Source organism: Apodemus sylvaticus, chromosome 6 (genome assembly GCF_947179515.1).
Source record: "Apodemus sylvaticus chromosome 6, mApoSyl1.1, whole genome shotgun sequence".
Classification (NCBI taxonomy): domain Eukaryota; kingdom Metazoa; phylum Chordata; class Mammalia; order Rodentia; family Muridae; genus Apodemus; species Apodemus sylvaticus.
The window spans coordinates 136581514-136599370 of NC_067477.1; the positions used below are offsets into that span (position 1 = coordinate 136581514).

Here is a 17857-nt window from a genome sequence, read left to right on the forward strand (position 1 = left end):
CTTAGCTTGTTTTTTTAAAAGTCTGAAAGGTTATTAATTTTCAGATACATACATAGAGAGAAAACTAAAGTGAAACCTCACTGAAGCAAATTGAGAATTTCCTATTGTGGTTCATTCGAAGTCTTGAGCATCTTCAAGGAAAAGTTATAGTGAATGTAGTAAACAGCCAGGGAAGTAAAGTTGCAGTGTGTGCTGCAGCCTCACCTCTGCGGCCCTGTGGCTTCTTTGTAAAAGGAGCCAGGAGGCAGGGAGGAGCGCATCCCTGCAAAACAAAAGTGTTAGTGAAATGCTTGGAGCCAGGAGTAGTATTGCATGCCTTTAATTCAGGGGGCAAAGGGAACTCTGTGAGTTCAAGGCCAGCCTCATCTATTTCATGAAACCCTGTTTCAGAAAAACAAAAACCAAAAAGAGAGAGAATGAGATCATGGATTTGGAGTTGATTTCTTCTTAGTTAATATTGGTACTTGTGGGCTATTCCAATTAGCAGTTTGGAGCTAAAGGAAATATCTTTAATGCTTACTTACATGATATTTAGCCACGCTCTTAATTAAAGATAAAGTGGGAGACCAGCACTGTTGTAAACCATCACAAATACATTTCACTATGTCTGTCTATTTACATTGTTATCTTTATCATTATAATATATTTTATTAAATACATAAATACAAATTAGTACAAAATAATAACCTTTCAGACTTTTGAAAACAGCAAACTTTACATATCAAACAGAAGTAATTTTTGCCTTTTTTTAAATCAGAGATTACATAACAGCGTGGGGGTTATTACTTATTGACTTTAAAACATTAATAAAATGAAAGCATTTTATTCCATTTTGTTGTTTCCTTCTGACATGTTTTTCGTGTCACCCTACCATAATTTATAACTATGGAAAAAAGAATGACATTTATGTAAAAACTGTAAATAGCAATTAATTTTATTTTAAAGGATTATGCTCTATAATCACAAAAAGAATCCCCAAAAGTTTTTAACTTTTATACTAAAAATGTTTAATTTTTTTAATTAAAATTTTATACTAAAAATCTCTTGGAATTTAATTCCGATTAATGTTATACCAAATTTAAATATGTAATATAAAATCAATTTTTTTATTCATTGTTCAAGGCATTTAAAATGCATTAATATGTAATTGATACAGAAACACTATGTGAGAAAACTTATTTGTCTTAACAATGACCAAATAATTATTCTGAGTCTTGACCTTTACACACTTTGTACGTGAGCAGATCTCTAGTGTGCGTGCTGTTAGCAGGGAGCAGGCACATGTTACTTGTGGTTTCCACGGCATGTGTGAGATGTACTTGTGGCTGCGTTCTGTAGGAAATGAAATAATATTTAATCAGCACATCTGTCTTCTCTTCCTGTTTTTAGTGCTTCTTCATCATCTCACTACTTAAGCTCTGTTCTCAAGCAGAGTCAAGTGCCAACTCTTAAAGGTAGGTATGAACCGTCCTGTTGGGTCATGAAGCATATGTTAAGATCTAGGAGTTTTAATTTTTTTCTAATTGTAGGAGATTAAGGAATAAATTTCTAGAGAGAAAGTAAAAGTCATCTTTTATCGACATTTGGTATGATACATACATGTTTTTCCTCCAATAACTCATAATGTACAGACATTTATGCTTATCTTCCTTGGTTTTATGTTTAGTTTTCCTTGAGCATGGCATTTAATTTCTTAGTAATATTATCATTGGAGTTACTTCTTCCTGTTATTATGTGGCCCGTGAAAACGTTACATTTATGAAAAGGTTGAAGAAAAAATAAAACAAAATTTTGAGACATGGTATCTGCTATAGCTGCAGGATTAGCTGTAGCAAAGACCTACATATTACTGCTTTGATTTTGCCAACTGGTTTAATCATAAAATACTTGTGACCCTGTGCTAAAGAATTTTGGCATCCCTTAGTTTAGGATATAGCTCAGAATATTTTTTACAAGTTAAGACTAAAGGGCTTTAATTTAGACTAGTAAATTGACTGTTTTTAAAGCTGTTACCCCGTACTTTAATTTTTATGGCATTTTCATACTTGTGGGTTCTGGCTGATCTTCCCGAACCCTTCAGTCCAACATTGTCCCTATCCCCACCTAACTCTTCCATCTCCAGTGCTCTGACTTCTTTTTTGTTTTTGTTCGTTTATTGGTTTTTATTGTTATTTGTTTGTTTGTTTTTGAGATAGTCTATGTGACCATGGCTTGCCTGGAACTCTAGGTAGACAGGCTAGCCCCAAACTAACAGAGATCCACCAGATTCTGCCTCTTAAGTGCTAGGATTACAGGTGTGCTTATCTACCTTTATGCTGATGTCACGTGTGTTCATTACCCTCCCTATCACTCTCCCTTTTCCCGGGGTCCTTACCAGTGTCCCTGTTCTCACCTGGATATTCATATGTGACAGAGGCTGCCACATGTAGAAGAGAACATACTCTATTTCATTTTATTTTATTTTGTGGGCCAGGGTTACCTCACTGAAAATAGTATTTTCCATTCCCATGTGTTCTCCTCAAGTTGCATAATTTCCTGTTTACTGCTGAGTAAATTCTGTTCTGTGTATACACATTTTTGTTATCCGTTCGTCTGCCTGTGGACATCTACAGTGTTACTGCTTTGCTGTTGTGAGTATATCAGCAATGAACACAGAGACATACAAGTATCTCAGCAGTAAGATATGGAGACCTTTGAGTGCTATAGCTGGGTCATACAAACTTCTCCCTTTAGTCTTTTGGGAAATTTCCACACTGATTTTCCTAGTAGCTGCAGGGGTGAATAATGGTGACCCTTTTTTCCATGGTCACCTCGTGTCACTTGTTTTCTTGATGGCAGCCACTCTGACATCCTTGAGAGGGGATCTCAGAGGCTTTTTTAAAACACAAAAGGAACAGTCGTTCATAGCCCAGCTGGCCTCTCAACTTGCTGGGACCTTGCATTTCTGCCTCCACGTAGAATATTGGCCCAGCAGGCTGCACCGCCATGCGGCTTTACGTTGTGCAGAACATGCATCCATTCCACCCCAAGGATGTGCTTGCCGGGAACAAGTTCTCTGTGTGTATAGTAGGGAAAGGTCCCATCCCTTCTTATTCAGAATCAGTGGTTAACTGTTGTACAGTAAGCTGTTTGATTTGGAGAGTTTCCTTTTGTCTATTGTCTTACTTCCTTTGGGCAGGTCCTTATTAGAAAGTCCTTATCTATGCCTGGATCTCCTGGAGTTTGTCCTGCTTTTTCCTCTAGCAACTTCAGTATTGAGGGAATTCTTTTATGTTTAAAAACAAATCTTTTTCTGGAAGCATTCAGGATTCTTAGGCTAGCCTATATAACATAGTGAGGCCCAGCTCTAGTCAAAGAAACAGGCAAACAAACAGAATATATAGTATTGGGGCTGGAGTCAGTAAGATGCTTCCTTACAAGGACCTGAGCTAGGGCCCTAGAACCATAGGAAAAGCCAGCAAGTGGCCTGCAATTCTAGGGCGGAGGAGAGCAGGGTACCTGGGCGGGCTTGCCTTGGGCTTGCCTGCTTGACAAGTTCCAGACCAAGGAGATGCTCTGTCTCAAAAAAATACCCCCAAGCAAAAACCAAGGTTCTGATGGCCTGGCCTGGGCTCTCAGCAAGTGCCAGAGACACAGATGTTACAGACACACATCCAGGAAAGGCACCATATACATAACATAAAATACTTCTGTCTATAAATTATTATTAAGAACTGCCTTTGTACTTTGACTATTTGTGTGGGTTTGGTAGCTTTTTTTTTTTGAGTGAAAAAGAAATCTTATTGGGGCCTTAATACTCATTCAAGGAAAACAGATATTGAAAATTTTGATACAGTCACTGTAATAAACCTTTATGAAGTAAGGCTTCTTATATCTGAAATTTTTGCATTAATGTATAAATGTGAGTTTACAGTGATGAGACAAGTCTGTCCTAAAAACTCCATTGACAGTGAGTTTAGAAATTGGCAGGCACGTGGTGGTCCCGTGCCTTTTAACAAAATTAGCAAGTTCGTTTGCTATGTCAGTTCTGAGTAATAACTATGTGATTTTTGTGTTGAATTCTTACTGTGTCAAAACTGAGATTCTAAAATTAATATAATGGTATATACAAAATATCTTATATAAAAATATGCCAAGATGACTGCCTTTGTATTTTGATGAGCCTCAAAAATTTAGATAGATGTTCCAAAACAAAGCTACACCATGAGTATCAGCAATGAGTATGATACAGTGAGTGTCCTAAAAGCAGGGCCTGGCTTCTACACACATGCACATGCACAGCAGCATTGACATGAGCATGTATGTATGTGTACACACACAAGACCTGTAGTGCTTACAGGCATTTGTATAAGTATGACTGAACATGATCAATATTTTGATCCTACAATTTACTTCATTTAGCACTTAAAAGTTCAGGTCATAGAGTGACCAGTTACCATATATTTTTAATCTTGCGGCTGTTGTGTAATAAACATATTTTATAACAATAAGGTTATCCAAGGTAAATGCTAAAAAGCAGTACTGTGTATTCTAAGTAATTTAGTTTAGAGGTTACCCTTGAAAGGCAGTGATTGTTCACACTCGTTCTGAGTGAAGAAAGGCGCTCTTACTGCTACAGCTCTCCGTTGTCTCTGACCTAATACCTGTTCATAGTCCTAAAGGAAAACAAATTGCAAAATTATATGACTAATCTGAACTTGGGCTATAGCTCAGTTGATAGGTGCTTTTCTAGCATGTGGGAATTCTGTCTCCATTTAAACTGGGAATAGTAGTGCACGCCTGGACTCTCGTACTCGAGAGGTTAAAGCTGGAGGATCCAGAGTTCTGTGTCATGGTCAGCTGCATGAGACTTTGTCTCAAAATTGTGTGTATATGTGGGGGTGCTATATGGGGGGGGTGCTGTTTTTTGTTTTGAGACAGGGTCTCTCTAAGTAGCTCTTACTGGCCTTTAACTTGATATGTAGAACAGGTTAGTTTTATCCTTTTGGAAAACCTAGCCTTTCTTTAGTGGATGCTGTGCCTTTACTTCCTGAGAGCTGGGATTGAAGGTATGTGTCAAGACTCTGGGCCATCAGAGTCTTAATGCTCACCATTTTAAACGTGCAGTGTTTACAAAAGCCTCTCATGAAGAACATTAATGCTATCTCTCTTTTCCATTTTCAGAATCTGATATTGATGCTGCCACTGCAATGATACTTTTAAATACTTCAATAGAACAAGAGATTTTAGAATGTAAGCAATCATCCTTTTTTAAAATAAATTTTATAAATGCCTTTTTAAACTAATGGTTTAAGATATAATATGACTAAGTGTCATAATAGAATTCTTTCCTACTAAATTGTGTTTTAATCTGAATGGCTCAGTTTCTTTTTTTTTTTCTTTTCAATTTTATTTTACTTTTTCACTTTGCATCCTGCTCTCTGAGCCCCTCCACAATGACTCGGTTTCTAGTTCTGTGAACATTTGAGAAAGTGAAGCTAAAGCTGTGAGAAATCATGTGTTGATCAAGAGATGTAGGGAGGAAAATGCTTTTCAGATGAACGTGAAGAGCTAACCCTGTGTGGACCGGTTCTCAGGGGCTGAGGCCTCGGACTTCAGGAGAGTGTACACACATACACAAAAAAAATTTTAAGAGGTTAAACTTTGGAATAGGAGTATTAAGTTACAAATTGCAGTTTATTAAGAAAAGATGGACGGCTTGGCAGTGGTGGCGCACACCTTTAATCCCAGCACTTGGGAGGCAGAGGCAGGTGGATTTCTGAGTTCGAGGACAGCCAGGGCTACACAGAGAAACCCTATTTGAAAAAAAAAAAAACAAAAAGGAAAAGATGGAGAAATTTAATTAAAGACAAGAGAGTATGTGTGAGAACAACAAACCATCACAATCGGAGTCGTGCTGAACCCCGTAATCCGCACACCTGGGGCCTGGGTGAGAAAAGCAGGGGTTCAGGCTAGACACCAAGCCTGAGATGACCCTGGAGTACATTCCTGAGATCCTGTTTCAGAACAGATGAGTCTGGGAGGCTGCAGAGATGAACATGGCTTTAGAAGGCTCGCCTAACACATGCCAGGCCCTGGGCAAGTTTAGCCCCCCAGCACCACAAAAAAATAAACTAAGAGAAGTAAGGCAGGATACAGGAGAGTTCTTCTTAACCATGTATAAGAGACAGAAGCTTAATATCCTGCCTGTGTGTTGAAGGGTGTAACACGTAAGAGATAAGCAGACAGGACTCACAATCGCCATGCTGGTCTGTGGGAAGAGAAGGCAGAGCGGCTGGGCCAGAGGTAGTGGGAATGTGGCATCCTTCAGACAGCAGTATTGAAAAGGCTGTACAGGTTCAAAACAGACAAAGCCCCGCACTAAAGGAAAGTAGGCACCAAGGCCCACTCCTAACCAAGAAGCCCTTTCCTGCTGGAAAGGGGAAATTGTAGGCCTCATGTCCAAGGGTAGTGTTTTGCTTTTAGTTATTTTTTTTTCATCATATTGCATTTGTTTAGTTTAATCTATTTTGATTTTCAGTTTTTGTCTTTTGCTTTTATTCTTTGAGAGAGGGAGTAGAGAGGGAAGGAGGGAGATGGGTAGGGAGGAATCAGGATTGTGCTAAACCCATAAAGTACTCAAAATAATTGAATACCAACATTTTAAAGTTAAAAAAAAATTAGGAATAGCCTAGAAGAAAAGTTAGTAAAATACCTGAAAGTGAGTTTTAAAAGAACTATGGAAAGATGCAAAATAATTTTTAAGCTACTCTTTCAAATGTAAATGATTGCTATTGTAATATGAAAATAGTTTTGTTTTCATACCACCATCCCCCAGGGTTACTCTACCCTCGTTGAATTTAAGACAGACCTCCCTGTTTACTGGGAACTTGCATTTGCTTCCCTCCTAGAAGTTCTGCCTGTGTGGAAAGGCTATCCAACAAACCTGATTGTATCAAATCACACTTAGAAACAATGTCAATACCCACAGGACATTGTTAAGCAGTGGCTGGTCATACTGAGACATCCTTTGCAATTAGCTCAAAGTAACTTTTAGTAACTTTTAGGTCAGGTTTTCTTTCAAATGGTTTTTAAATGTTTTAGACTAATGACTAGAGAGAATAGAATATTGAGGAAATCCTACAAAACTACTAATTCCAACTCTTACTACTCAGAAGAGAGTTTTCAGGGGTCTGGTCTTACAAGCAAATACCTCTGACTTGTTGATACAAGTTCTGTTTCGCACAGGTGAGAAGCCTCTGCCTCTTAAAACATCATTGCAGAAAAAGAGGAGTTACGGCAGCGCCTTCAGTGCCCCCAGTGCTGTGCAGCTGCAGGAGGGCCATTCTCCAGCCTCCAGCCTCGACCCAAAAGCAGACCATAATTACAGTGCCCGCAGTGTGGCAGCCCAGCGCTGCGCATCCAGGGCCAGCATGTCTTCCCTGTCTTCTGTGGATGAGGTGGATGAGTTCACCCCAAAGAGCAGCCACGGAGGGAGTGAGGGCAGCGAAAGCTTCCACAGTGAGGAGGAGACGGAGGCCGAGGAGGAGGACGACCCTCTTGGAGACAGTGGCTATGCACCACAAGCTCATGGAGACAGCACTCTGAAAGGACAGCCAGGCAGAAAGATGCCAAAACAGTTCTGCCACGAGATTGATGAGGAGCTGAAAGAAGCGGCGGGCTCTCTGCTGCACCTTGCTGGGGTCCGCACCTGCCTGGGCTCCCTGATGAGCACTGCAAAGGCGCAGAGCCAGAAACTCCGAGGAAGTAGAGACTCAGAGGGTGGCGGATTCTGAGCCGTGGCAGTACTCTCCTACGTAACTTTTACAAGGGATACCAGAGCCATATCGGATGGGCCTCCTTAGCTGAGGCAGGCAGGGGTGCCACTTGTTTTCTTTCTAAGTATTTTTTGGTTGCTTTTTTGTTTGTTTGTTTAATTAAACAGTTGCTCTTAGGATCATGCCTAATTGTAAATCTGATATAAAGGACCCCAAAACATAATTTCTGTGAATAAGTGTCTCCCAGATTTGGAAAGTTTTGTATTGGAAAATTCTCAGCCTCTGTCTTAAACTTATAGGAAAAAAATCTCTTTGTTAATTGGTAAAAAGTTGGTAACTGGAACTTTTCCTTCTCCTTCCCATTCCGCCATTACCTAGTTCCTGGCACCTTCCGCACATGCTTCTCCCCTGACTCAGGGCGGAAGGTGCGAGGGGACCTTTGTCTTGTCCTCAGTCTTGGTTGCGGCATGAGCATGGCCATATGAGTTGGAAGACCCTAGATGTTCGCAAGGGTCTCTGGTCTGTGAGAAGACAGCCATTCTAAGGATCAGGAAAGGCCATTTGGGGATGGGGATGGGGCTCATCTCAAGACTAACTCCTCCTGCAATAGTATCTTTGAAATGTTTTTACCTCACAGTTAATGCATAGCATCACTGGGGCCTTTACCCTTTCCCAGAGCACTCTACAGGTATTTAAGTTTTAGCTGCTAGCTGTCTTGGTTAAGTAAGAATTGCCTGATGAAAGGATATGGCCAGGGTGTGTGATAGAATAACATTCATGTTGACACACGTGCATACTCGCAAGAACGAGAATCTTGCATTTGTTTTCTAAACGCACTGTAATGAAGATACATTATGACATCGGTAGTCAAGGAAGGTCGTCGACGGCAAGATTTTCCAAGCTTTGTATTCTTAAAATTAAATGTGTAATGAATTAGATTTAAAACATTATTAAATGTTCCTACTAAGGAAAATATAGAGATAAATATCTTCAGGGATTTCAAAATACATATAAAAATTGGATCTTAAATAAAACTTTTTGAGAAGGCAATGTAATACCTGTATGTGCCATTAATCCACACTAAAAAATTTTATATTACTATTTCAAAACTGCATTGGCTAAGATATTTTAAGTATTTGAATGGAACTGATTATAGGAGACAGTTTTCATATCACTTATAGTTTGATTATAGTATTTAGAACAGGGATGCTAATACTGTAACTCATATATATATTTTTACAGTGGTGGGAGAAACTTTGGGAAAATTTAGTCTTGTTTCATGCTACGTCCTGTATTCTAGACAGTGACCTTTGACTTTTTCTCATTTATATGCATACATACACTTGCTGTACGCACACATACACAGGCTCAGGTTAATTCCCTGCTTTCAAATGTTTTTATGACTATAAAGCATTTTCTTGGACTTTTTTAAAGAGACAAATGTTTTTACTTTTACTTCTAATTTTTTTTCTCCGCAATACTGTCAAATGACAATTAAAACAATAGGTTGTTTCTTGATTGACAACACTTAAGCTATAACAGTATTGGTACACTCCTGTTTCCATGGTAGTTGTAATTGAATCTGGATAGCCGAATTAATGGAATTGGTGCTACTAAAATATAGACATTTTTCTTTTATTGATAATGCTTGATGGGGAATTTGGAATTTTTCTAATTCATAAATGTTATCTTTCCAGAAAACAGTTAAACGAGATTAGTTTTCACTGCAGACAATGAATAAAACACCAAACAGAAGTGTTGTCGTACTGTGGTACAAGTCTGGAAGAGATGGTCGAGTTCAGTTGGTAGCCCAGAATTGTGAGGCTCATCCCCACGCCCCTCACAGGGCCGCTGCATCCCATGTTCCACCGCCAGTCCGTCTTGTCTCTTACGTCCCCGTTCTTGCAAGCTGTTGTGCAAATGGAGGGAAATGATCTGAAGTAAGAGGAAAGAGTTGTTCTCAGCTCCAAGAGAAAGCCCTCCCAGAGTGTGTGTGGGCAGTAACCTAAAGTTCCTTTCCCTCCTTCTTCAGTGGCCTCTTAGTGAAAGCGGCAGCTATTAGCAAGGGTCATCTGTGCCTGTGCGCTACACTAAGGGTCATCTGTGCCTGTGCACTGCACTAAGGGTCATCTGTGCCTGTGCACTACACTAAGGGTCATCTGTGCCTGTGCACTACACTAAGGGTCATCTGTGCCTGTGCACTGCACTAAGGGTCATCTGTGCCTGTGCACTGCACTAAGGAGCAGAGGTCCTGACAGCTCGCACTTAGCTCTCTTACAGGATGGAGTTCTCCCTTTTCATTGGCTGCTGTGTGCAGACACCCATCTCAGGGGAGAGCCCTTATGACTTGGCCCCTTGTAATCCTCTTGGAGATTACGCTCCTGTCTGGTGTGCTCAGATTGAAGTGTGGCTGGGACCCCAACAGGTGAGGGGGTCGTCCTGAAGTTTATGGGCGAACTTCCTAGTAAATAACAAGCTTTGTGTAATAAACACAGCTTAGAAATCCAGGGACAACATACATGTCAGTAATTTAAAACTGGTTTTACTAAGGTATACTTTGTCTTACACCAAAATAAGAATTTTGTTGGAACCACTTTCATTTCTAATGGATTCCTAATAAAAGTTATGTCTTAGCACTATTAACTTTATTTTCCACTTTGCCAAGAGAATCAGTGTTTCTTGAGTATGTCTTTGAAATTTGTTTGTGCAATATATTACTAAAATAGTTGATTTTTTTGCTTTCAAATTTAGAATGAAACGTTGGCTAAATCAGTAGAAAAGCAAGGGGGTGCATCACCCACTTTCCTCGGAGCCTTTGCTGGTCTCCGGCAGCTCCACTTCTCCTAACTCAGAGTCATTGTATATCGTAAAGTTTAGCATATGTTCTCACTGCTTTCTGAGGCATTATGTAAAGAGTTCATACTAGATGGTCAGTCAAATACATACTGGCAGAGTTCAAAGCTAGAGCAAGTGTTGAGGGAAAGCTTGTGTCTTGTAGACTGGAGAGTAGCTTAGGCTGTTGTCTCAGATGGACAGCAGCTTAACGCCCTTTGAAACTGTGTAAAGCAACATTTGAGGCTTTCTGGTTTACAGATACGTGAAGGGTTTTTTTTTTAATTTTGAAATGTTTAAGTTTTGATTAAAGTTTACTCCAATGTGTTAATGATGTAATCAAATATTTATTGAAAGGCAAAATAGAATATTTTAATGTTATCCCTGCCATTTTTCAAGATTATTCTTTGCATCTAACTGCCAGTGCCATTGTCAAACTTGTTTTCAAAATTGTTGTACTTTTTTTTATTAAACAGAGTGCTTAATTTTAAAGTATTATGTTGCCATCATATAGTGTATAAAATGTAAAATTGCCAATTCATTGTAACTATTATTTATTTTTAAACTGAAGTATAAGAATACCTTTTGATTTAAAAAAAATTGTTATTGTTTTCTCTTTTCTGATGTAGCATAAAAACTTGTGAGTTTAACTGCCAATATAGACGACCAGCCACACATGAGCCACCGCTCAGTCGCCAGCGCTGCTCATTGAACAAGCAGCTTACAGAGTTTTTGTATCTAATCTCTGACTATTAAATGTTTATAAAGTTTATTTTTACCAAAGAGATGCAATTCATTATGATAAAGTTGCAGAATAAATGTCGTTTTATAACACTTTTGTGCTTTCTGTTATTTGTGCGGTTTTTTTTTGCGTTGTTTTTTGGTTTTCTCCCCCCCCCCCCCCAGACAGGGTTTCTCTGTGTAGCCCTGGCTGTCCTGGAACTCACTCTGTAGACCAGGCTGGCCTCAAACTCAGAGATCTGCCTGCTTCAGCCTCCCAAGTGCTGGGACTAAAGGCGTGCGCCACCCCTGCCCAGTTATTTGTGAGTTCTTAAGTGTTAACTATTTTGGCTTTTATTAATATTTATATATTTATATATATTTAATGTTATATTTTGATCTCTAAGTAGTTTGTGTATGTATGAATGTATGTGCGTGTGTGTGCGTGCGTGTGTGTGTGTGTGTGTGTGTGTGTGTGTGTGTAAATTAGGACAACTTTGGGGAGTTGGTTTTGTCATTTCATTGTGGCTTTAGGGGCTTGAACTCAGGCGTCGATTTTTTGTGGCAAATGCTTTTCCCAGATGAGCAGATGGTGAATCCTTAGCTTATTTGTTTGGTGTGTGTGTGTGTGTGTGTGTGTGTGTGTGTGTGTGTGTGTGTGTCAGGGTCCTACTATGTAGACCTAGCTACTATCGAACTCAAAATCTTCGTGCATGTTGGTTTACAGAGGTATTGCCATTACTCTAGGCTGAAGTTTTATTACTTTTAGCATGTGTGCACATGTGTGCGAGTGAGAGGGATTGAGATTATTAGCATTTGTGTTAAGATGTAGGGGAACTGGTGGTCTTGAGTAATTCCAAATGGTCATGGCCACTTTGAAAAGCAATATGAACATTACTCTAGAAATTCAAAAATAACGTGATCAAGCTTGAGCCCAGCGGCACGTACTCAAAAGATGTTTAGCGAGTGAAAGGTGCTCATCCTGCCTTGATCAATCCCCTTGCAGAAGCAGACCGAGATGAGTCTGACCACTGTGCTGGGCAAAATCACACGCTCCAGCGGGAGTGCCTGCTCCGGCTCCCTTCACCTCTCCTTCTGTAAAGTCTGTTAATGTTGGCAACTTGAAGGCAGACTTGGGAGGCTGTCACTAAACCCCTTCCCTGCTTTTCCTAATCTGACCAAATCATGCATTTAATAACTACTCATGTCCGATGTACTCTTACAAGTGGGTACGAGTCATCTGTTGAGACTTCCAAAACCAGGGTTTCTGCCCTAAAACACTGGCAACACTGATAATGACACTAATAAACAGAGCCACATTGTCCACTATTTTACCAGCAGATGAGTAAAGACGGAAAAGAGGAAACATGCAGCAAAACATTCTTCCTTAAAAGCTAGGACATGTGACATGACTGGGGACAATGTGAAGTTGTGCCACGTTGAATAAGCAAGCTACAGCATAAAATACTGAGTAATTCCACCTATATGCTGTACCTGTAGAGGATACAGAGACGGAAACATAGTTGCTAGGAACTTGGAGAGAGTAAAAGGGCAGAGTTGTTTCATATGCTCAGCTTGAGTTTTGCAAAATGGGAACAGTTTTGGAGATTGGTTGCACAACACGGAATGTTCCTAACACTACTGAATCATGCTTTTTTAAAAGACAAATTAGCTGGGCAGTAGTGGCGCCTGCCTTTAATCCTAGCACTAGGGAGGCAGAAGCAGGTAGATTTCTGAGTTTAAGACTAGCCTGGTCTACAGAGTGAGTTCCAGGACAGCCACGGCTATACAGAGAAATCCTGTCTCAAAAACAAAACAAACTGAACAAATTAGAAAATTTTACATATATTCTACCATAATTTAAGTTTGGGTCTTTTTAAATAAAATAGTAAGTAAGCCTTGGAAAGACATGGTGGAAAAATAAATATATCCTACTAAGTACAAGAAACCAATCTGGAAGGATTATTGCTGTGTTCCAATAATATGACATTCTGGGAAAAGCACAGCTATGAAAAGATGGTAAGATCAGTGACTGGGGGATGGAAGGAGTATAAACAAGTGTCCATGAGTCCATCTGGTACAAACAACTGGATAAACTCACCAGTGAGGATGAGAGGCAAGCATCCCATGGAATCGTGTGGGCGGTGGAAGCAGAGTGGGTTTCCTGACTGAAAGCTATGTTCCGTCACTTCCTTCCCAAGCCTTTGCTGGGCCAAGGAATGGGGCTGGGAGCGAACATCCTCCCAGTGCACAAGTCTGACCAGCACCGCTTCAAACAGGCTGTCTAGACGCTTCAGCAGTCGTGGCCACATTCTTGGCACTGACTATTGATACACCAAACACATGGACTCCACGTCTGCTCTGCCTTCCCAAAGCCAGAATCTAGGCATGAAAAATAATCAACTAGGCTTGGTGAACCGGCCCTGTAAGCCTAGCTTGAGAGGCACATGCAAGAGCTACCCACATTTCAGAGTGAGTTCACGGCAGCCTGGGAAACAGTGAGACTGTCTCAAAATAAAGACATAGAACTCAGGGCTAGAGTGCTGGCTCAGCATGGCCCTGGTTCAAGTCCCAATATGAAAGAAGGAAAAAGGGATGGGGGGGTAGAGAGAAAGGGAGGCTAAGCCCCTGCTGCCTGTGAGGCTATGTGGAGCCGTTCTCTCTCCCCGCCCCCTCTCCCTCTCTCTTTAGAGTTCTTTATTATATGTGAGTACACTGTTGCTATCTTCAGACACACCACAAGAGGGCATCAGATATCATTACGGATGGTTGAAAGCCACCATATGGTTACTAGGATTTGAACTCAGGATCTTTGGAAGAGCTGTCAGTGCTCTTAACCACTGAGCCTTCTCTCCAGCCTCCACATGTGGAATGTTTAAAGACACAAATCTAACACAAATCCTTTCTAACATGACAGACACCAGAAAGGCAACTGTCTAGGGCCCGGGTCTGAGGGGCCCAGGAGGGTGGAGACCAAAGCACACGGAAGGAAGACTTCTGGGGTGCTGCTTTGTCCCCGTTCTCAGTTTTCTAAGATTTGTTTATTTTTATTTTCTATGGATGGGTGTTTTGCATGCATGTATATCTATGCACCATGTGAATGCATTGCCCAAGGAAGCCAGAAAAGGGCTTCAAATCACAGACAGTGGTGAGCTGTCATGTGAACAGAACAGTTGTCATGAAGAACAGAACTCATATCCTGTGGAAGTACACACTCAACTGCTGAGCCGTCTCTCCAGCCCATCTTCCCTCTTTTTAAAGATTTTTATGTGTAAGAGTGTTTTGTGTGGATGTACGCTGTGGGTCTCCTCATCCTTGTGGGTGGTCTGCCAGTCCAGTCCTCAAAGGCAGAGGGAGCAGAGACAGTGAGGTGCAGGGACAGGTCTGGAAGCTCTGTGAGTACCACACTGGGATCGCTTGTCAGCAGGCAGATCCACTTTACTTAGGATGACTGAAGGCCTCTAATGTTTTGGGGGAACCAAGAATAAGGACATCCAGGATTGGCACAGGTCATTGGCAGGGAGCTTAGGGTACCTGGAATGTCTCTTCAGCATAGGGAAGCAACTGAGGAACCTCAGGTGCTGGATGAACAGGTTTTGTCAGGAGAAAGGAAATTGATCTTATAAAGTAGTTGAGGCTACATGACATTCCTCAGGTAGAAGCAACTGTAGGGGCTTCGAATCCTTGGACAAGTGTCTTAGTCAGGGTTTCTATTCCTGCACAAACATCATGACCAAAAAGCAAGTTGGGGAGGAAAGGGTTTATTCAGCTTACACTTCCACATTGCAGTTCATCACTAAAGGAAGTCAGGACTGGAACTCAAGCAGGTCAGGAAGCAGGAGCTGATGCAGAGGCCATGGAGGGATGTTTCTTACTGGCTTGCTTCCCCTGACTTGCTCAGCCTGCTCTCTTATAGAACCCAAGAATACCAGCCCAGGGGTGGTACCACCCACAAGGGGCCCTCCCCCCTGATCACTAATTGAGAAAATGCCTCACAGTTGGATCTCATGGAGGCACTGCCCCAAATGAAACTCCTTTCTCTGTGGTAACTCCAGCCTGTGTCAAGTTGACACTCAAAACCAGCCAGTACAATAAGAAACATCCCTCGATGGCCTCTGCATCACCTCCTGATTCCTGGCCTGCTTGAGTTCCTTTAGTGATGAACTTCAACGTGAAGTGTAAGCTCAATAAACCCTTTCCTCCCCAACTTGCTTCTTGGTCATGATGTTTGTGCAGGAATAGAAACCCTGACTAAGACAAATAGGTCAGAGAAAGAGAAGCCCCGCTAACCAGAAGGGAGTCTCTTATATTTCACCAAGCTCAGAGGCTACCCAGTCATGATGCACTTCAGCCTATATTATCAGTTTTCCCACAGTGCACCACAAGCATGCCTGGTGCGTGGAGATCCAGAGAGGGTCAGGTGCCTCGGAATGGAGGTAAGGATGCCTGTGAGCCACTTCCCCTGGTCCTGGGACCTGAACCCTCGTCTTCTGGGAGAGAGCAGGTGTTCTTAACCTCTGTGCCATTTTCCAGTCCCTGTCTTTATTTTTTTTTAAGACTTGTTATGTATGTATGTATGTATGTATGTATGTATGTATGTATGAATGCATGCATGTATGTATGTATGTATGTATATGCTTCTGTACACAGATGTGCATGTGGGTGCTCACTGCAGGTCAGAAGAGGGCGTTGGTTGGATCCCTTGGAACAAGTTACTGGGTGTTTTGTGAGCTAGGAACTATGTAAGTGCTGGGAACTGAACCAGGGGCCGCAGACAGAGCAGTAAGTGGTGTTAACCACTGAGACATCTCTCCAACTCCCAATCTGAATTATTTTTTGAAGGGTAGAGGGTGTTGTTTGGTTGTTTGGCTGGTATTTTTGTTGGTTGGTTGGTTGGTTGGTTTGGGGTGTTTGGCTTGTTTGGTTTGGTTTGGTTTGGTTTGGTTTGGTTTGGTTTGGTTTGGTTTGGTTTTTCAAGACATAATTTTTCTGTGCAGCTGTAGCTGTCTTGGAACCAATTCTGTAGACCAGGCTGGCCTCTAACTCACAGAGATTCTCCTGCTTCTGCCTTCAGAGCACTGAGATAAAAGGAATGCAGCATAACCCCCTCCAATATAATTTTTAAAGGAAATTTTATGATTTTTTTCGGAAAATGCTTCATAATTCAAAGTGTAAGTGCATTTCTGTGACCTGGTTTCTGTGTAAATGCTCTTCCCCTCTTTTTAGATGAATGTCCTCAGGAAATGCATGACTAGCTTTAATTCCCATTAAGAAGAAGCTGATTATTCAAACAAGGAATAACGATATTCAGCTACTTACAGACCTCTTTGGCTAGAGCAGAGCGTCCTGTCAGGTTTCAGCTGACACATGCCCTTCATTATTTGTGGATGTTATTGTCAGGGCTGTATAGAATATGTTTCCCCCATCTCTCTCTCCCCCCTCCCACTCTCACTTACAAGACAGAATTGTTCTCTTTAGTTCCTCATGGGGGTCTGCCTTTGTTACAGCTCAACAAACTTCCTATGGAATTGGAGCTTCTGAAATAGAGCATTAATTGGAAGCAATTATCCAATTATACCAGCAGTGACGATGCTGTATACTAAATGTTTACCAAGATAAGAGAGCATTTAACCAAGGATTTAATTCAGCTGCCAAGCACAGTGAGGTTGCAAGAAACCCTGCAATTGCACAGAGGGCATCTTCGGTAGCTGAAATACACCTGCATTTAGTGCACATGGTGTCCATTGCAGGATAGAATGAGGAGTACAAGGCGCGGTTCCCAGAGCAGCACCGACATGTGCCATGTCAGATGCAGATGTAATCAAAGCTGTGTGTATTAACTAATCGGTGTGTGATGTGTCCAACTGCTCGGTTTTAAAGTAGCTCAGCTTTTGTCTTTAATCACTGTTTTTCCTTGGCGTCCTCTTGGACGCCTCCTGTGTGTGCCCTGAGCTGTACTCTGAAGCCACCCTTAATATGGATGCTTCAGGAGACTTCAGGTGTCTCCCGGGGCTGTGGTAACGAGCCGCGGGCAGTCATTTGCTGCCTGTGCTCTGCAGCTTCCCCAATGCTGGCCGAGACCTTGGCAGGGAAGGTCTTGGCTGCGCTACCAGCATTGATTAAATGGGTGTAAAGAGAATCTGCACGATGCTAAGGAATATTTTTATGGGCAAAAATCTATCAGTAACACCTGCAATACTAACACAAAACTGCAATACTCCAAGACACAGAGGAGAATGTCCATTTAATTTGTTAGCTCAGTGTGAAAAACACTAAAACAAAGGAATCTGAACACACTGCCACCAGCCCTTGGGTCATCTTATTGGTGCTGCCTTGACAAAGCAATGCAGTTCCTTCTGCTATGATGTCACCTTTGTCCAATCATAACTTCCTGTATGAGAGGAGAGGATAACTGGAGACAAGGTGAGTGACAGCAGGGAGCCACGCAGCAGTCACTAGGCAACAAGAGCCAGCCTTCAGTGGATGAGGATGCTAAAGCGGTCAACCCTTGTGCAGGCTGATGCTGGACTGCTGGGAACCTCAGCACA

The 17857-nt window shown here is 41.5% G+C and overlaps 1 protein-coding gene across 2 annotated transcripts in view; it reads left to right on the forward strand.

The window, feature by feature from the left end:
• The window catches only part of Foxn2 (forkhead box N2), a 49821-nt gene extending 38398 nt beyond the window's left edge, over positions 1 to 11423 (forward strand). For both annotated transcript variants that reach the window (XM_052186582.1, XM_052186581.1), the window contains exons 4-6: positions 1390 to 1454; positions 5164 to 5232; positions 7228 to 11423. In XM_052186582.1, the coding sequence (XP_052042542.1) occupies positions 1390 to 1454; positions 5164 to 5232; positions 7228 to 7775 (682 nt within the window). In that variant the 3' untranslated portion in view covers positions 7776 to 11423. The remainder of the gene's footprint in view (positions 1 to 1389; positions 1455 to 5163; positions 5233 to 7227) is intronic.
• Positions 11424 to 17857: the final 6434 nt, after the last annotated feature.